The 19622-nt window shown below is 40.9% G+C and overlaps 1 protein-coding gene across 1 annotated transcript; it reads right to left on the bottom strand.

Annotated features, from left to right (window-relative positions):
* Positions 1-13137: 13137 nt before the first annotated feature.
* Positions 13138-18249, bottom strand: LOC141375180 (uncharacterized). The gene is made up of 2 exons (XM_073907457.1): positions 18109-18249; positions 13138-17932 (listed from the first exon to the last, which is right to left on the bottom strand). The coding sequence occupies exon 2, from the start codon at positions 17867-17869 to the stop codon at positions 13673-13675; it is 4197 nt and encodes a 1398-aa protein (XP_073763558.1). The 5' UTR covers positions 17870-17932; positions 18109-18249; the 3' UTR covers positions 13138-13672.
* Positions 18250-19622: the final 1373 nt, after the last annotated feature.

Here is a 19622-nt window from a genome sequence, read left to right as displayed (position 1 = left end):
ACATGAACGAAGAGTAGAAGGTTAAGTGTGTCCATAAAGGAGGTCATGACCTAGATTTTATATCATTGCATTGTTTCCCTGAAAACCACTTCTAAGTCAAGGTCTCTTGACAAAGAACAGCCGTAATTTATTTTTACAGGAGCAGCTTACACCCCCACACTAAGGCTTACAGGGTTAGTTCACCCAAAATGATACTTTTGTAATCCTTTACTCGCCCTCATGTGAACCCAAAGTCTTTGTTCAATTTCAGAACAGGATTATTATTGTTTGTTCAAATTAAATCCTTTACCTTTTTTTTTTTAAATTGCCAACTTCCAAGGCAAAATGTGTCATTTTTATTACCCATAATTTTTTTCCACCAATAGAAAGTCATGTTTATTTTATTTATCTGTATTTCTATTGCACTTTTACTATGTAGATCAATTTTCCAACAAGGCAACCGACACAAAATGCCCATTTTCAAAGCAGAATATCTGACTTTAGCATTGTTTTTTTGGGTAAACAAGTATATTCACTTGGCATGTTTCTTAAATATCTGCAAACATATTATAGTACTTTAATGCTTTAGAGGAGTCACCTTTAAGTGCAGGACTGCTTTGTTTACAGCTGTTGCCAAAAGCACCTCTTACTGCCACAGAATGAATCTACTTCTAATTTTTGGCTTAATTTTAAGTCCATTTTTATACTGTGCTTTAGAAAATATGCTTAAAAAAACACTATTTCTTCTAATGGAGTTATTACAAATAGGAATAAGCAGTGATCCCGAAATGACCCACAGACCTGGGTGCTTCATTTGGGAACAGAACATGACCGTTACAGTATTAATGAAGCATTGACAAATAGATACTGTTAATAGTCAAAGTCCAAACTATTAGCCTTCCTGTGAATTTCGTTTTTAAATTTTTCTTTTTTTAAAAATGATTTTTAACAGAGCAGGGAAGTTTTCACAGTATTTCCTATAATATTTTTTCTTCTGGAGAAAGTCTTATTTGTTTTATTTTGGCAAGAATAAAAGCAGTTTTTAATTTTTTAAAACCATTTTAAGATCAATATTATTAGACTCTTTAAGCTATATTTTTAAATGTCTTAAAATTATTTTTAAATGTCTATTTAACTGCTGTTAAATAATAACTAGCCTAATTAGCCTAACCTGCCTAATTAACTCAATTAACCTAGTTAAGCCTTTAAATTACACTAGCATCCTGAAAATATCTAGTAAAATATTATTCACTGTCATCATGGCAAAGATAAAAGAAATCAGATATTAGAAATGAGTTATTAAAACTATTATTTATAGACATATGATGCTTCATGAATCTTTTAAAGGGTCATGTTGATGCTTAAGTTAATGTGGCACTTTTATTGTGTCTCAAATAAGCTCCATAACACTCTTCAGGGACAAAGCACCACTGACATGTTCAGTTTCATTGAAACCACAATCAAAAGGACCTTCCGCTGGAGTGGCCAGATCATACTCAGCTGTTACACACAGCTTGAAACCATTTCTTGTTGGTCCCATGGAATGAAAGCCCTTGTTTAAGATGATGTGGAAAGAGTGGTACTTTCTGAGGATTATGTGCAGCTGAATGAAAGGAACACAGATCCACATGGAGACAGTGAATGTCGGGCACACAGAGGTGACAGACAGAAAGCCTCCTCCTGCTTCTGGTTACCAGAGAAACATCCACACCCTGCTGTCCTTTTCCATTGCTTCTTTTGTGCCTATGACTCTTAGGAAGCACTTCACAGATATGTTTGTTAGGATATGAGAGACCCTGGTAACAATCTGTGCCGGTTACAGCAGCCAAGATTTGAGGAAACTACAAATCACACAGTTTGCATATTATACGCTTCTAACTGATTCTTGCTGATACATAACTTTTGTTAGACTCAAAAAATGACTTTTGCTGCTTGTTTATACTATTTATTTAAAATGAGCTGAAACAACGCAATTCTTTTTTAGGGACACTTAATTATTATTTTTTTTTAATGTTTAATCCACTTAAATTTGTTATAAAAGTTAACTTAATCGATTTGTGTTGAGACAACATAAAAGAATTGTGTGGAACCCAGCAATTTTTATCGTGTCTTTCACAATTTACTTTAGTTTTATGAACATACAAAAACAAAATGTTGCTGTTTAAAGTGACAATAACACTTTTGGTTAATGTATGAGTTTGTTTAAAAACACTTAATTGCATATTAATCGAGATTTGTACTTTAGTTTAACCAGTTGCTATTCTGACATAGGCGAGGCAGTGGCGCAGTAGGTAGTGCTGTCGCCTCACAGCAAGAAGGTCGCTGGTTCGAACCTTGGCTCAGTTGGCGTTTCTGTGTAGAGTTTGCATGTTGCAAAGATATGTGATACAGGTGAATTGGGTAGGCTAAATTGTCCGTAGTGTATGAGTATGTGTGTATGGATGTTTCCCAGAGATGGGTTATGGCTGGAAGGGCATCTGCTGCGTAAAAACTTGCTGGATAAGTTGGCAGTTCATTCCGCTGTGGTGACCCCGGATTAATAAAGGGACTAAGCCAACAAGAAAATGAATGAATGTTCTGACGTACCGCCGAACTTTGGGGAAACATCGCTAAATATATCGGCTTCCCACATGAAGACTAAACATGTGATAAATCTTTTGAAAGCTGAGGTTCTTGTGATTAAAACTATTCCAACCATTTTAAGATAAAATGAACATACAGCAGCAGACACAATTTGAGTCTTTGTCAAAATGTCGATAATCATAGAAACAATAACAAAACTGAAAAAACTCACATTTTATGCTTCCCGTCTGTCCACAGATCCATAACATTGCAACAAACAGGGTGTAATTACACTGCAAAGGGTCCAGCCAATCCAATTCAGTGAAATATTTAGTCCACAACCCGTTTATTTATCGATAAACATCCAAGGAATGCACCACCTGCTGAAAAATCCAGCTTAAACCAGCCTAGGCTGGTTTTAGAGGGGTTTTGGCCATTTCCAGGTTGGTTTTCAGCCATTTCCAGCCTGGTCTTAGCTGGTCAGGCTGGAAAATGACCAGCTAAATCCAGCTAAACCAGCTTGACCAGCCTGGTTTAAGCTGGACATAGATGGTTTTGGCTGGGCTCCCAGCTTGGCTAGGCTGGTCAAGAGGGTTTTAGCTTGTCATCTTCCAGCGTGACCAGCGAAGACCAGGCTGGAAATGGCTGGAAACCAGCCTTGAAATGGTCAAAACCCCTCTAAAACCAGCCTGGTCGACCAGCTAAAACCAGCCAACCAGCCTAGGCTGGTTTAAACTGTTTTATCCAGTAGAGCCGCTATCATTTCAAACTAGTTGCTGGAGCAATCAAATCTATGATGTGTTCGGTTGTGTAATGTGTTTTTAGATAAACAATACAAATATATTGAAAGGAAAATGGCCGCTGACCTTTGCCCTTTTAATTGACATATCAATTAACTTTGGGTATGCATTTATTTAGGCATTTAAGCTAATTTTACAGGAACGCTAAATTTTAAGTTATAAAATTAAATTATAGTCAAAATCATTTTAAATAATTTGTCATTTAAACTGAACTTCTTTTCTTTTATTCTTGTGTACAACCCCAAATCAGAAAACTTAAAAGCTTGTAATAAGGTAAATTGATTTAATAATTATATGATTTAAAACAGGTGGTGTTAACATGTGACTGTAATTATGATTTTAAACAAAAGCAGCATCCAAGAAAGGAGCAAAGATGGGCTGAGGATCGTCAGTTTGCCTACAAATATGTGAGAAAATTATTGAAATGTTTAAAAACAATGTTCCTCAAAGAAAGATCGAAAGTCATTTGGATATTTCACCTTCAACAGTGCATATCATAATTAAAAAATGTAAGGAAACTGGAGGAATTTTAATGTGTAAAGAACAAGAATGCAAGCCTAAGCTGAACAACTGTGATCCCTGATCTCTGACTGCATCAAGAATCCTCATTCATCTATAAGCAATATCACCAGATGTGCTCAGAACTACTTTTCACATATCTTTGTCAAGTACCACAATACGTAGTTGCATCCACAAATGCCAGGGAAAACTGTACTGTGCCAAAAGGAAGCCCTATGTTAACAGTGTCCAGAAGTGACACCGACTTCTCAGGGCTCTGAGACATCTGCGATGGACTATCACACCGTGAAAACATGTACTGTGGTCAGATTAATCAATATTTCAGGTATTATAGGGGAGAAATGGATGCTGTGTGCTCCGTGTGCACCAAAGAAGACTGTTTCCAGCAACAAGTCCAAAAGCCAAGGTCTGTCATGCTATGGGGTTGTGTCAGTGCCCTTGGCAAAAGTAACTTGCACTTCTGTGATGCCGACATTAATGCTGAAAAGTACATAGAGATTTTGAAGCACAATATGCTGCCTTTTTTTTTTAGGGACGCCCATTAATATTTCAACAAAACAATGCAAAAGCACATTCTGCACACATTACAAAGACCTGACTGTGGAGAAAGAGGATATGGGTTCTTGACTGGCCTGTCTGGAGTCCCGACCTGTCTCTAATAGAAAATGTGTGGTGCATTTTGAAGTGCAAAATTCGACAACGAAGACCCTGTACTGTTAAGCACCTTAAGGCTTGTTTGCACAAAGAATGGGACAAAATTACACCTGAAACACTTCATCAGTTGGTGTCTTCAGACCCTGATCTTCTTTTAAGTGTTCTGAAAAGGAATGGAAATGGTACAATATGGTAAATGCTTTACGGTTTCACCTTGAAAAGTGTTGCATTTTGAACCAAAATTGGAATACATGTTTATTTTGAAAAAAACAACAACAACAAAAAAAAACATGAGGAACACATTAACCACTTAAACTCTCCGTGACGTCATTTATTTTCGCTTTCAGAATTAAAGGGCTAGCGTTGCACCAGACCCCCGTTAGTGGTGTCATTTGAAAGTGTAGAATCTATATTTTATGCACATATGCATCACTTTGGTTTTTATTCTACTGTATAAAAGTTATTTACACTTAAATAAAAGTATTTTGGATACCAGAGCTAGGTATTTTACATTGGTTCATTTTCATATTTTTCATATGACACATGTACAAGTTATAGCTCAAATGAAAGCTCTTGCCGGTGCTCATACAGTTCTAGCATTCTTTTTACTGAATTATATTCATATGTCAAACAGTTGTTGAATGAATTGTGGTGTTTCCATGGCGCAGAAATGTAAACAATACATTCATGATCAATAAGCAGCCCCAGATAGCACAGACAGCTGTCATCTCTTACCTTATGCTGTGCCCTTCAGAGCCATTCTCCTCTGTTTTTGAGGTTTTGAAAATTCAAAAGGTTTTCTTTAAAATGATACCAAATTTTTGCATTTACACCTCTGTATGTGGTTTTGGGAAGCTTTTAAATTTGGGTAGGCAAAATCCAGGCGGAAATCCCAAAATAGCAGCAGAGTTTAAGTGGTTAAATAATGTTTATTGTATCGTCTGTAATGAAATACAAGTTAATACAAAGTTAATTTAGAATTATTATTAGAATTTATTTATGTTTTCCATACTGTCCCAACCTTTTCTGATTTGGGGTTTTAGTTTTTTTTTTTTTTTTTAATGCATTTAACATGTAAATAATTTGAATTCTATAGTTTGCCTATTTCACCTGCCATTTTTAAAACTTTTGTTAGGAAACAGCTGTTCAGTTCATTGCTGTATTCTATAACCTGAAAACAATTTTTCAAAGAATACATTTTATATGAAAGTGTTATTTTATTAAATGCATTATTTGTGCATTCTTTACATTTTGAGGAATTTGGAATAGTTTTTCCATGCCATGGATGTTTGGTGACAAAGTTTCCCAAATTATATCTAGGCTAAATATAACCTAAATACACAAATGCACAACCACCCCTTCTGTTTCAGAGGTAACCACAGTAAACAGAGTGAGAGATACAGCTGGTACAATAGCAACTGTCGGAGCTTCAACATGGATCACATTTTACAGCAATAAAAATACTCCACTGGAACCCTGAGAGATGGAGCATAAAGCTTATAACTCCCACACTGACTTCCTCTGGTGTGCAATGACAAGTGGAGGAGAGCGAAAAAAGACAGGGAAGGTTATTCTAAAACTTTCCTGAGGTAAAGACATCACATTAGCTCACACACACAAAGGCTTTCCATGTTTTGTGGGGAGACTCTGTAGACAATGACTTTTTTAAAATCTCATTTGTGATTATTGCAACGCTATCTCATGGCAGTTCGTAACTTTTTGGATTTTGTGGCTTATTCGTATGAATTCATACTCATTCTCTGATGATTCCTCTGATGAAGAGCCGTGTGGCTCGAAACGTTACACGCTTTGTGTCAGCTTTTTTAATTTAATAAATGTGTATTTTTGGAGCTTTGAAGTTGCCGCCTTTGATGAATATTTAATTTGCACCTTTTGAGTTTTTTGGCTGAGCACCCAGTAAAGAGGGCGAGCTTTTGTACAGTTTTTCATACTCATTCGTACAATTTAGTTCAATTTGCTTATCTCCTGATGATGTGTGGGTTTAGGGGTGGGGTTTGGTGCCACGCCTCCTCTTAAAAACATACATACATTTTTATACGACTAAACTTATACAAATTTTATACGAATTAGCAACTAAACTGACAAAACGTAAATTATGTTCAGGCAAAATAGTGTTAGACTGACCGACAGTCAAAACACACCAAACATAATTTTCCTTGACATCCATGACACATTCAGTAACCCGTTCTGAAATAATACCTCACAAATGTTAACAAATTGTATCATTAATTTTACTTATTAAATGCTTTGGTAATAAAGTTCAAATGAATGAAAAGCAGCAACACTTTTTTTTTTTTTACTTTTCGTATTGTGACACAGTTTAAGAGAAACGAAATATTAAATGAGAAAACAGTGGGTGTGGCTTGTTTTTTCTACTGTGAGCTGATTGGATATAGTAAATTAGGCATTTAATTCCGAAAGATCTGAAAATGGGACTCCTCCTCCTCACCATTTCAGTTTGTTGTCAAAACAAGACATTAAACATTGTTCTGAACTGTAACAGTTTAATAACTCTTTATTTAAAGAATCTTTATAAAACGGTTGAATGGAGCAAACATTAACCTACATATTATTCAGTCACAAAACAGACAAGCATATAGATGTGAACTTATTCACCGGCAGTCAAGACGATTTAAAGTACCCGGATGAACTTGTGCTATTAGTTTTAGCACGTATTACCTGGAAATAACATATTTTGGAATGTCATAACTGACCAATCAGAATCAAGTTAAATATGGTTAACACATATGATCACATCTAGAATTGTGAGTCCTTTAGTGTTTGCTGTCATTTTTACCATTCATAAATCAGACCCACATCAGTGTTCCACATCACACGCACAATCTGAGAGCACTGAGGCATCTCTGAAGCCACATTAATGCTCCCACTTAAAGCAGTACTTATGTGAAGTCTCAGGGGTCCAGCAAAGCACACGCTCTTTATAGAGGCCACACCTTTCCTGTGTGTCACTGACACTCTCATGTGGCTCATGGTTTGAATACTTGTTAATCTGTAAATTGCTGTGAAGCTATACACTCCTACATGAACTTTCAATTTCCCTATGAAAAAAGGTCACCCATACTGTATATCTTGCACAGTTCCCTTAAGTATCCTAGTGTGTGGATGAAAACATACAAAAATGTTTAAGCATGTGTGTCGGATCAGCACAAACCACACTTTAAACCACAAGTAAGGCATAATATGTTACTTTAAAAACTGTTGCATTGTCATCTTCGAGGCAAGGTTTTATTTTTAAAAACACCCCTTGTGAACAAGAAATCAATTTATTTTTATTTATTGTGCTTCAAATCTTTTATACTTCAGTAATCAGGTAAACTAGTTAAATAATGATGTGATTTGAAACAGGCGATATCAACAGGTTCTTAGGATTTTTTGTACAAAAACAGCATCCAAGAAAGGTCTAATCCTTTCAGATTGGGCTGTTTTGAATTGAATTTTGCGGCTAAAAAAGGGCATTGACAGGCTGACAAAAATTGGTTGGTTTTGAAATGCGACTTTCATATGCAACGTATTCAACAAATCATAACTGTGTGCTCCTACTCCATTCATTTAGTAGCAAACAGAGGAGTTGAAGGAATACTGGTTAATAATTTGGCTCTATAGACAAATCCGACTCCATTTCGCGTACACGTGCATCACGCAGGACCTGCAGTTGAACTCACAGCGGTTTATTATGACACTTTTATCAGAAAAAAAGTAAAAGAAAACAGCATCTAATTATGTTCAAAAGAAATTGAAACGCCTAGTAAAATGAATGTATACCCCATTTCGAAAGTAAAACATGAAGAGGTAGTGTAATCTAGACAAAGTGTGGGGGTGAGAGGGGGGCAGTGTTTCGGTTATGTTGTGGTTCTGTGATTTCTGATGTTGGTTGCTGTATGGTTAAACATTATTTGAGGTTGAAGTAACTAGATTAATTTAGTTTTAAATAAATTCAAATTAAATAAAATATTAATCTAATATTTTGGGTGTTTTTTTGTGCATTTTGGTGGGTTTTGGACAGCTTTTGGGCTGGAAAAAGTCCATTTTATCTGGCAACCCTGAATCCTTTAGGAGCAAAGAGAAGGGCTGAGGATCCCCAGTTTGCCAACAAATATGTGAGAGAATGATTGAAATTATTAAAAACAATGTTCCTTAAAGAAAGATAGGAAGACATTTGGATATTTCACCTTCAGCAGTGTATATTGTAAACTGTATAGTGCATAATTAAAAGATTTAAGGAATCTGAAGGGAATTTAGGTCCGTAAAGGGCAAGGATGCAAGCCTAAGCTGTGATCTTCGATCCTTCAGGCGGCACTGCATTAACAATCGTCATTCATATAAGCGATATTACCACATGGGCTCAGGACTACTTTGGCAAACCTTTGTCAAGTACCACTGTTATGTCCTTTCAGATGTTAATGCTAAATTAAGAGTATGTGACATAACATAAAATATTTTCGTGTGTGTGACAAGCAGGTGGAGAAAGAAATGACTTGAAAAACCAAAAATCACTGCAATTGTTTATTGCCCATACTTCTAGTGAAACCAGTGAAAATATATTGAAAGAAAAATATTTACAATAAATAAATGATAAATTAGCTGGGGTAGAGGAAGTAGTAGGTGTGCTTAAATCAAAGAAATAACTATAAGAAAGCGCACTAACTGTATTCAACAAACTAAACTAAATATGAAAACAAAAGCATGAAAAGAAACATCTTCAACGTACCAAACGTCTTAACTCAACTACTCTAAAAATAAAAATATAAAACATTTATATAACTAAAAATAAAGCATACATGTGACTTACTCCTACACCTTTTCCGAGGTATCACTCAAACATTTCAGTTAACTGGACAACTTCACAATACACATCCCCAAATGGCAGTGAAAACTGTACTCTGACAAAGGAAGCCCTATGTTAACAGTGTCCGGAAGCGCCATCAACTTCTCTGGGCTCTGAGGCATCTGGAATAAACGCTCACACAGTAGAAACATGTACTGAGGTCAGTAAATATATCAGAAGTATTTCAGGTATTTTTTGGGAGAAATCGACAACATGCTCTGGACCAAAGATGAATAGCATCATCCAGAAGTTTTCTTTATTTGTTTGCCTTGTGACACTTTGCAGCACATTTTCTTAATTTGTTTGCATTGTGAGAATTTAAGCACATATCTTTTTTTAATTTGCTGCTGTTTTGGTAAATGCATGTGCTTTCTTAAATTGCAGAGCTTTACTCTCTCGACCATCGTAAATTGATGTCAGTAGCCTGTAAGTAGCCAGTAAGTTTCCTTTTACCTATTTTGATGAACATTTTGGAATATAGCATAAAAAACCCTGGATGAAAACGGCAAGATGCTCTTAAATTTGTATAAAAAAAAAAAAAAAACTAAGTAGGATAAACTTTTCATCCGATAAGAAAAAATGCACATAAACTAAAATGAAAAAGCTTTTACCGAGTAAATTTCAGTATGTGCGTTTAAAAAAAACAAAAAACGGAGCACCCGGAGGAAAACGCATGCGAACGCAGGGAAAACATGCAAACTCCACACAGAAAGGCCAACTGAGCCGAAGATCAAACCAGCGACCTTGTTGCTGTGAGCCGACAGCACTACCTACTGCGTCACTGCTTCACCCTAGTAATACTGCTTAGTTTATTGTACAAAATGATAAAGATTATTTTATATAGTGCAGGGATGGGATGTGTTAATATCCTGTTGATATTTAGAAATCGTGCATGGTAAATCGTTATCTATGAAGTGTATATTTTGCGTCCTGTTGATTAATAAATAAAAATAAAAACCTCTTATAAAATTCATGTGTTATTTCTATGTTATTGTTCATATTTTACAAGTGATATTTATAGCCCTATGAAGATAATTATAAGAGAAATATTTTTTTTTTTGTGCTTATATTAGTCTAACTTAGGCTAGAGTTTATGAAAGATCGTTTATTTCTGTAGTCCAACATTTATTGTTTTATTAAATTATAACAGCTTACACCACACAGTTTTTTTTTTATAAATTGTATATTATTACATGTTTTTTAATGTATGTGCTTGTATGTATATTAGAGAGACTTTGTTGTAGTGCAGATACGGCCGGTCAAATGAGAAGTTCAGGGGGCGTGGTTGATTTGACGTACAAGCGTTTGGTTGGAAGCTTGATTCCGCCGCTCCACCTCTGGTTCCATCTGGTAGTCCCTTCAGCAGCAAAGTGCTCAATGGGAAAAGGCGCTGTTGCGTCGCCCATATTTTTTACAGCCATTGATCTCACACCTCTGAAATTCACCACATGTTCATTGCATTTTGTCTTCTAAGGCAATGGTTCTCAAAGTGGGGGTCGGGACCCCCCGAGGGGTCGCAGGACAATGAAGGGGGGTCGCCTGGTGATTTCCAAAAATCTATTTATTTTTATTAAACCATAAGTATTACCATATTTTATCCATAACCTATTGAAGAGAAAAAAAATAGTCGTTTATAATATATATAGTTACTATAGTAGCTTATAGTCACTACTTCTATTGGATTGCAACCCCTGGGGTATTAAAGTTATAATAAAATTATTAAAATTATATAAAAATTATTATTAAAATTATTATTATTATTAAAATTATATTAAAGACACAGCAATAGCATCAGATGCAGCAGATTTCATAACACCCGGTTAAACTTTGTGGCCCATTTACAGCTCTCATACATTAAAAAAAATTAAAAGAAGAATAGACTTGGGTCCATTGGTGTGTGTGCGCCATTGCATGCAAGATTTCTGTATTTATAACCACCTCAGAGGATATTGGGGGTCGCGAGTCACTGGCATTGTCATTTTGGGGGTCGCGGCCTGAAAAGTTTGGGAACCCTTGTTCTTAGGAGCAAGTCATCTTCTACCTTAGGCTACTTTCTTTACCTTAGCAAATTCTGTCCTTCTTTTTTGATATTTGCCGCTGGTTTATCAGGAAGTGACGATTTTGTTTTCTTTGGCTTACTGGATAGGAACGCTGCATTATTTGCAAATATTTTATGTGATATTCCAGTTTTGCGCATTAATGTAATTTGCATTTTTAGATGGAAACACCTAATATATGACGTCACTTATAATATAGCCCACATTTAATAATTGTCCATAATCAGACAGAGTTTATTAAATGGTGCTGGCTTGTTCTGGCTTGTGCGCGTCATTCAAAGCTGCAGCTGTCTCAAAGTCGCCGGCATGCAGAGCATCCAGAAACAGCAGCAGTGTAAAGAGCACAGGCAGTGTCATATCTGACTGATTGCGTATTTGAACAGACTCATTATTGCCAAACCCCGCCCCCGTCCACATCCCGCACCAATCCAAACCTGACTTCTGACTGATTGATGTTCTGATGCGTCACCAGCTGGAGGATGTTATATTTCTGTCTGACACCGAATAAATCTTCAGTACATCCTTTCTCTGGCTGTCCTTCAGAAGACCTTTAAAGACAGAGCCAGTCTGGAACGCTTACAAAGCCAAGCTCTGTTGTGGATGGGATTTCCCTTTTTCAGAATATATGAGGGTCTCTTTCAGTATATTGTGGTTTTTCTGCAGCTCTACAGCGATATGAAGACTGAATCCAGTATATCACATGCTGTTTACTCAAAGGAGATGAATCCTCGAGAGGGGTCTGGCTGCAGACTCGGTGCAGTGCAATCTGGGCTGCATCCAATGCTTTTTAATGGGCTCACCTAACCCCACCCCTAACCCTACCCGTCACAGTGACGTCACTAGGTCCATTTGAGTGCATTGTGTCTGACATTGCATCGCTGAGTGATGCAGTCTCAGCTTGCATCATAAAGGCTGCATCCAGATACTATTGGAATCCTCTGCACACAATCTGCAAAATATTCATTAGACTGTTAATAATGCTGGGTTATAGGTAAAATATATACAAACTTAAACAAAGACAAACCCATCTAAGTTAGGACATTGCATAGACTTTCATTATTTTTATAATGGGTCTGTCAAACCATGCTCATTGGGAAAATGTGCCCAGGGCTACATTTTTCTAGAATCAAGAAATGTGTATCCTGGACATAGTCTTCTAGAAGTTTTTGTTTGCTTTGTTTGTTTGCTTGCAGGCCACCGTGAACATTTTTTGACATTCTCAAATATGTTACTGGAACATGTTTTCTCATGCCATTTCTCGTAAATTCACCAGAGGCTGGAGTGTACATTTTTGGCCATATCAATATATTTCTAGGATCCTTTCTTCGCACATGGGGTCCATCCTTTCTATGTAGATTATTCAGTTAGCTGAGTTTGGTTTTTGACGATTTGACATGATCAAGGAGCTACGATTTGACAACTTACCAATGCCACAATGCTTTTTTGATGCTAAATTAATTTAAACAGGCATTTATTAACCCTCATGTGCTGTTGGGGTGGTTTTCATCCACTCTGAGGGGATTTTGTGTCTTAACCCCTTCAGACCTGAATTATGTTCCAAATTTCAGAAAAATGGGATGTCATGTGATGTCCATTGTAATGGACGCGGGGTCTGAAGGGGTTAATTTGGCCATAACTTTTTCTGTGTTTCAGCTAGCAGAATGATTTTTGGTGACGAATCTTATTTTTTTTTGTGAAGATACTTTGAATTAAAAAAAAAAAAAAAACTCAAAGTAACACTTTGAGCAAAGTTACTTCTCTTTTGTTATGAAAGGGATGAAAACATCCACTGAATTAAATTGTTGTAAAAATGCATCAGATTAATATTTTTTCAACATTTTTTTTGCGAAAATCTGCCAATCAACCTCAGTCTTGATCAAATCTACTAAATTGTTTAGAAAATTACAGGATTAAGTCTTTAATTCCAAAAATTATAAATGATATCACTGATTTGGTAAAAAAAAAATTATATATATATACATATATTGTAACGAGGCAGAGGGAAAACACAAACACCGTAGATGAAGTTACAAACAATGCCCCGGAGGGTGCTTTTATTTACAAGTGATAAAGGGGTGAATGAGTGCTCTTCTTAGAGGTGCGTGCTCAGGTGCTCCGGGGAGAAGGTGAAGACTGGTGAGAGGGATGGTGTTGGATCGGTCACGAGCTGGATTCGGCTGTGGGAGAGACAGAGAGAGACAAGCGTTAGCGCAGGGAGTCATCTGAAATGAAGCTCAACTCTTCCTGTGTGGGGCTGGCTTATATCTCTCCCTGGCTGATGAGGTCCAGCTGTGAGCGATCCGTGGTTGATGAATGATCCAGCTGGTGTGGATTTGTGCCCAGGGCGACGTGGTATTACTTGACTCGCTACATTCCCCCCCCCTTAGCGTCGTCCTGGTCCTGGGTGTCCTGCGAAGAAAGAGCAGTGTATTGAGAGGGGGGGTAGAATGTTTTGACAGACCTGCCCATCCTGACCAGAGCCGTGAGAGTCCGTCTGCGTTTCCGTGGGAGGCCCCGGCTCGATGTTGGACGTCGAAGTTGAAATCCTGGAGCGACAGGAACCACCTGGTGACCCGAGCGTTGTTGTTCTTCGCTGTAGCCATCCATTGTAGCGGGGCGTGGTCGGTCACCAGAGTGAATTTCCTGCCAAGCAGATAGTACCTTAGCTCCAGGATTGCCCACTTGATCGCCAGGGCCTCCTTCTCCACCGTTGCGTAGCGGGTCTCTGCGGGGGTCAGCTTCCGACTCACGTACATTATGGGATGTTCTTCATCGCCGTGGACCTGGGAGAGGACCGCGCCCAGGCCCGAGTCGGAAGCATCCGTCTGTAGAATGAAGGGGCAGCCGAAGTCAGGTGCGTGCAGTACCGGTGAGGACGTGAGGGACTTCTTTAGGGCTCGGAACGCGTCGTCGGCTTCCTTGGTCCATCTTATCCTCTCCGGCTGCCCCTTTCTGGTCAGGTCTGTCAAAGGGCTGGCTATGGATGAGAAGTTAGGTATGAAACATCTATAGTAGCCCGCTAACCCCAGAAATGCACGTACCTGGGTCTTTGTGGTGGGTTGTGGAGTTTCCTGTAGTGCCTTGACCTTGTTTTGCTGTGGCTGTATGAGACCTCGTCCAATGTGGAACCCGAGGTATCTGGCTTCGGCTAGACCCAGGTGGCATTTCTTGGGATTAGCTGTGAGCCCAGCCCGTCGAAGATCTAAGAGCACCCTCCGTAACCGGGATAGGTGTTCTTCCCATGACTCTGAGTGGACGATGAGGTCGTCCAGGTAGGCTGCTGCATATGGCTGGTGGGGCCTCAGCAGGATGTCCATCATTCTTTGGAATGTGGCTGGGGCCCCGTGGAGCCCGAAGGGAAGAACCCGGTATTGCCAGTGCCCACCGGGTGTGGAGAAGGCGGTTTTCTCCTTGGCGTCTTCACTGAGTGGTAACTGCCAGTAGCCTTTGGTGAGGTCGATGGTGGAGATAAATCGGGCTCCACCCAGCCTATCCAGCAGCTCGTCCACCCGAGGCATGGGGTATCCGTCGAACTTGGAGATCTCATTGAGTTTCCTGAAGTCGTTGCAGAAACGGAGGGTGCCATCGGGTTTGGGGACCATCACTATTGGGCTGGACCACGGGCTACGGGATGGTTCGATGATGCCTAACCTTCTCATCTTCTGGATCTCCTCGTCGATAGCCAGCCTGCGAGCCTCTGGAACTCGATAAGGCCTTTGCCGGACGATGGTGCCAGGAGGAGTGATAATGTTGTGTTGGATGATGGAGGTTCGGCCCGGTTTCTCCGAGAACGCATCCTTGAACTGACCAACCAAGGCTTGCAGCTCCGCCTTCTGGTTTGGTGAGAGTTGCTCACCAATGTGGACAACGGGAAGAGTTTCTTCAGCGAAGGCAACGAGATGACCTGGAGCTGCAACCCACTTCTTCATAAGATTAATGTGGTAAAGTTGTTCTTCCCGTCTTCGTCCCGGCTGACGGACTCGATAATTTACCGGCCCTACCCTTTCTACCACGGTGTATGGTCCCTTCCAGGATGCGAGGAACTTCGACGTTGTGGTAGGTATGAGTATCATCACCTTGTCCCCTGGGTGGAACTCTCTGGGTTGGGCGGGCCGGTTATACAATCTCTGCTGGGCGCGCTGGGCTTCGGTCAGGTGTTGTTTGACGATGGGCATGATTTTGTCGATGCGTTCTCTCATGTCCCGTACGTGTTCAATCACCGACCGCTGGGGGGCTGGTTCCTGTTCCCAGGCTTGACGAGCCACATCCAATAGGCCTCGGGGTTGGCGGCCAAACAGCAGTTCGAAGGGGGTAAATCCTGTGGAGGCCTGGGGGACTTCCCTGATACCAAATAACACGTACGGGATCATGAGGTCCCAGTCGCGCCCGTCCTCTGCCACCACCCGTCGGAGCATCTGTTTCAGAGTTTTGTTGAATCGCTCGACAAGGCCGTCAGTCTGTGGATGGTACACTGAGGTTTTTAGTTGTTTTACCTTGAGGAGGTGACAGAGGTCTGCCATCAACCGGGACATGAAGGGGGTGCCCTGGTCGGTCAGTATCTCTGTTGGGATTCCCACTCGACTGCATAGCAGAAACAGCTCCTTCGCGATGGCCGATGACGTGGCTTTCCTCAAGGGAATCGCTTCAGGGTATCTGGTGGCATAATCGAGGATAACAAGGATGTGCTCATGTCCCCGGGCCGACTTCGGCAAAGGCCCTACCAAGTCCATACCAATTCGGGTGAAGGGCACGTCGATGATCGGTAGTGGTATTAGAGGGCTGGGGGGTGGTCGTTGGGGAGACGTTCTCTGGCAGATGTCACATGCCTGGCAATACCTTTTTACTTCCCCGTCTAGCCCCGGCCAATGGAAACGATCGCGGATCCTTTTCACCGTGTTGGCCGCTCCCAGATGTCCAGCCATCGGGTGGGTATGTGCCAGTTCCAAGACCGTCTCCCTCTTGGTCCTCGGAACGACCAGTAGTGTCTTCTTTTCCCCCCGCCTCTCTGCGACACAGTACAGCAGACCATTTTCCACAATGAAATGTGGGAGGGGGTGAGGGCTGGGAAGTCGCTCATTTCCGTCGATGATCCGTACTTGTGGCCAACAGTGTTTGAGCGTTTCATCTTCCCTCTGTGCTCTGCCAAAGTCACCTCCTGCGGTTATCTGTTGAAACAGATCAAAGTATAGATTAGCAGATATAGATGACTCACCCCCTCTGTCGCTCTCGGTGGTCATCAGCGCTGGTTTGCGGTCCCGATGAGCCCGTGGCTTGTTCTTCTTCTTTGAACGAGCCGATGGAGCGTGGTGGTGAGTTAGGAGTTCGTCGAACCCCGGCCAGTCTCTGCCCAGTAGGAGGGACACAGGAAGATCTGGAACAACCCCGACTTCGATTCGCCAGCTGCCTGGTTTCGCCGCGATGGTCACTCTTCGGGCGGGTACGTGGCGGGTATCACCATGCACACACGTGATCGGAATTCGCCCTTTGCTTTCATGATGGTATTTTAAAGTTTTTGGGTGAACCAGGGTGATGGCGCTTCCTGTGTCTAAAGTGGCCGTTTGTGTTTTCCCTTCTAGCTGGACTTTATGGGTGGGAGCTTCGGGAGGGATATTGCGGTGTACCGAGCACCCTGCTGTCCAGGCCGGGGTCGAGTGCGTCATCGGCTCGGTAGGCATCGGCTCGTCCATCGGGCTGGGGACCGCTGGTCTGCCGCCTGGTCGCGCTGTGCCCTCCACCGGTCGCCAAGGTGCACTTACCCTCCGGGGTGGCAGAGCCGCTCTCTCCCCATTATCTCTGGCGATGTGAGCTTCAGCCAGCTCGATCGCCTCCACCAGGGTGGCCAGTGACTCAGGATTTCGCATGCTGGTGAGTGTTCGCAAACGTCGGGGTAATGCACGCATCATCTTCTCGATGATCACCTTCTCAGCGACCTGGACCGCCGAGGGATCTCCTCCCAATAACCATAGCCTCCCCAGGCGAGAAAGTTGAGCTGCTTGAGTTCTCACTGGTTGTTTCTCGTCATAAGACCATTGGGAAAACTGTTGGGCTGCGCTGATTGTGGATAGCCCCATTCTGGCTAATATCTCCTTTTTTAACGCTTTGTAATCTTCATTTTTAGGTGTCTCTAGTGAAAAATATGCTCGTTGCGCTTCTCCTGTGAGAAACGGAGCCAACATTCTCGCCCAGTTTTCTTTTGGCCAGCCTTCTCTCTCGGCAATAACTTCAAATGTATGTAAATATGCATCAATATCATCCAGGTCGCTGAGTTTAGTGAGATGATGATGCGCACTCACTTCGGGAGTCGAATGGTGTCTGGCCACCTGGCGGAGCTGCTGTTCCAGTCGATCCTGTCTGGCTGTAAGTTGCTCAGAGATGGAATTCTGTTTGCTGGAGATCTCCGCTAGGTGGAGCAGTACCTCTTCCACAGACATGGCGACGGGATGTTGACAGCCGAGTAAGAGGAAGCGTGGGAGAGAGAGAGAGCGGATGCCTGTCTGTAACAAACACAGAGAAAAATTCACCGGTTATTTTCTACTTAATGGTGAGTGTTTCTTCTGAATTTTTCCCTCTGCAATGCCCGCATTCTCCACCAGTTGTAACGAGGCAGAGGGAAAACACAAACACCGTAGATGAAGTTACAAACAATGCCCCGGAGGGTGCTTTTATTTACAAGTGATAAAGGGGTGAATGAGTGCTCTTCTTAGAGGTGCGTGCTCAGGTGCTCCGGGGAGAAGGTGAAGACTGGTGAGAGGGATGGTGTTGGATCGGTCACGAGCTGGATTCGGCTGTGGGAGAGACAGAGAGAGACAAGCGTTAGCGCAGGGAGTCATCTGAAATGAAGCTCAACTCTTCCTGTGTGGGGCTGGCTTATATCTCTCCCTGGCTGATGAGGTCCAGCTGTGAGCGATCCGTGGTTGATGAATGATCCAGCTGGTGTGGATTTGTGCCCAGGGCGACGTGGTATTACTTGACTCGCTACAATATATATATATATATATATATATATATATATATATATATATATATATGTATATATATATATATATATATATATATATTAGGGATGTAACGGTATCAGAATTTCACGGTTCGGTAATACCTCGGTATGAATGTCACGGTACGGTATTTATTGAATCATTTACAGGAAAAAACAAAACTTATGAAAATACTCCAAAAAAGTGCCAAAAGTGTCAATGACATACAAATTAGCCATCTATCTGTAAGCTTTGAAACAGGAACTTCAATTTTAATAACAAAAAAATATTAAACCATGTAAAAAAAAATAAAGTTTCAATTTAGTATTGTCGAAAACTCATCACATTCAACATTTAATCACTCACTCACTTAGATAGAGATGGGTTTAAAGGAAAATTATCATATAAATATAATCTGGTAAAAGCTGGTATCTCTTGGCATTTACAATGTCCCCTGCAACAGAAAAAAAAAACCTTTCCTTTGGGACTGAGGTTTCTGGGACAAGAGAGATATGACTTGGTTGACAGCAGTGGGTAACGTTGTGCATTGTCTTTCCCCCACTTGAGAGGACAAACCATGAGTAAGATAGAGGTCTCATGTCTGCATCAATCTGAACGTTGTGCTGACAACTCCGCTATTCAGTACGCGCGCGACAACACAGCTGATAAGAACTCGCGCGACAACACAGCTGATAAGAACTCGCGCGACAACACAGCTATTCAGTACGCGCGCGACAACACAGCTGATAAGAACTCGCGCGACAACACAGCTATTCAGTACGACAACACCCGCTTTAGAGTTTTCCAGCTCTTTTTCATCCCCGCTTCTAGCAGCACACTCCATTTCCACATTACTGGATCTGTAGGGACAACAGACCGCAAGGGATGATGGTCAAGCATGGGCTGATGCGAATTGTAGTTTTCGCTACCTCCCGTTCGCTTCATTCGCCTGAGCAAATTTTCTCTGAAGACCTATAGTTTTACCGACTCATGCGACTTCGGTAATATCGGAAAAAATTAATATTGCGGTATGACGGTATTTACAATGTGTGTGTGTGTGTGTGTGTGTGTGTGTGTGTGTGTGTGTGTGTGTATGTATGTATGTATGTATGTATGTATGTATGTATATATATATGTGTGTGTGTGTGTGTGTGTGTGTGTGTGTGTGTGTGTGTATGTATGTATGTATGTATGTATGTATGTATATATA

Source organism: Danio rerio, chromosome 7 (genome assembly GCF_049306965.1).
Source record: "Danio rerio strain Tuebingen ecotype United States chromosome 7, GRCz12tu, whole genome shotgun sequence".
Lineage (NCBI taxonomy): Eukaryota > Metazoa > Chordata > Actinopteri > Cypriniformes > Danionidae > Danio > Danio rerio.
This window is presented reverse-complemented; position numbering and strand designations above follow the sequence as displayed.

Coding starts and splice junctions, on each gene's coding strand:
- LOC141375180 (XM_073907457.1), bottom strand. CDS start 17,869: ATGTCTGTGGAAGAGGTACTGCTCCACCTAGCGGAGATCTCCAGCAAA.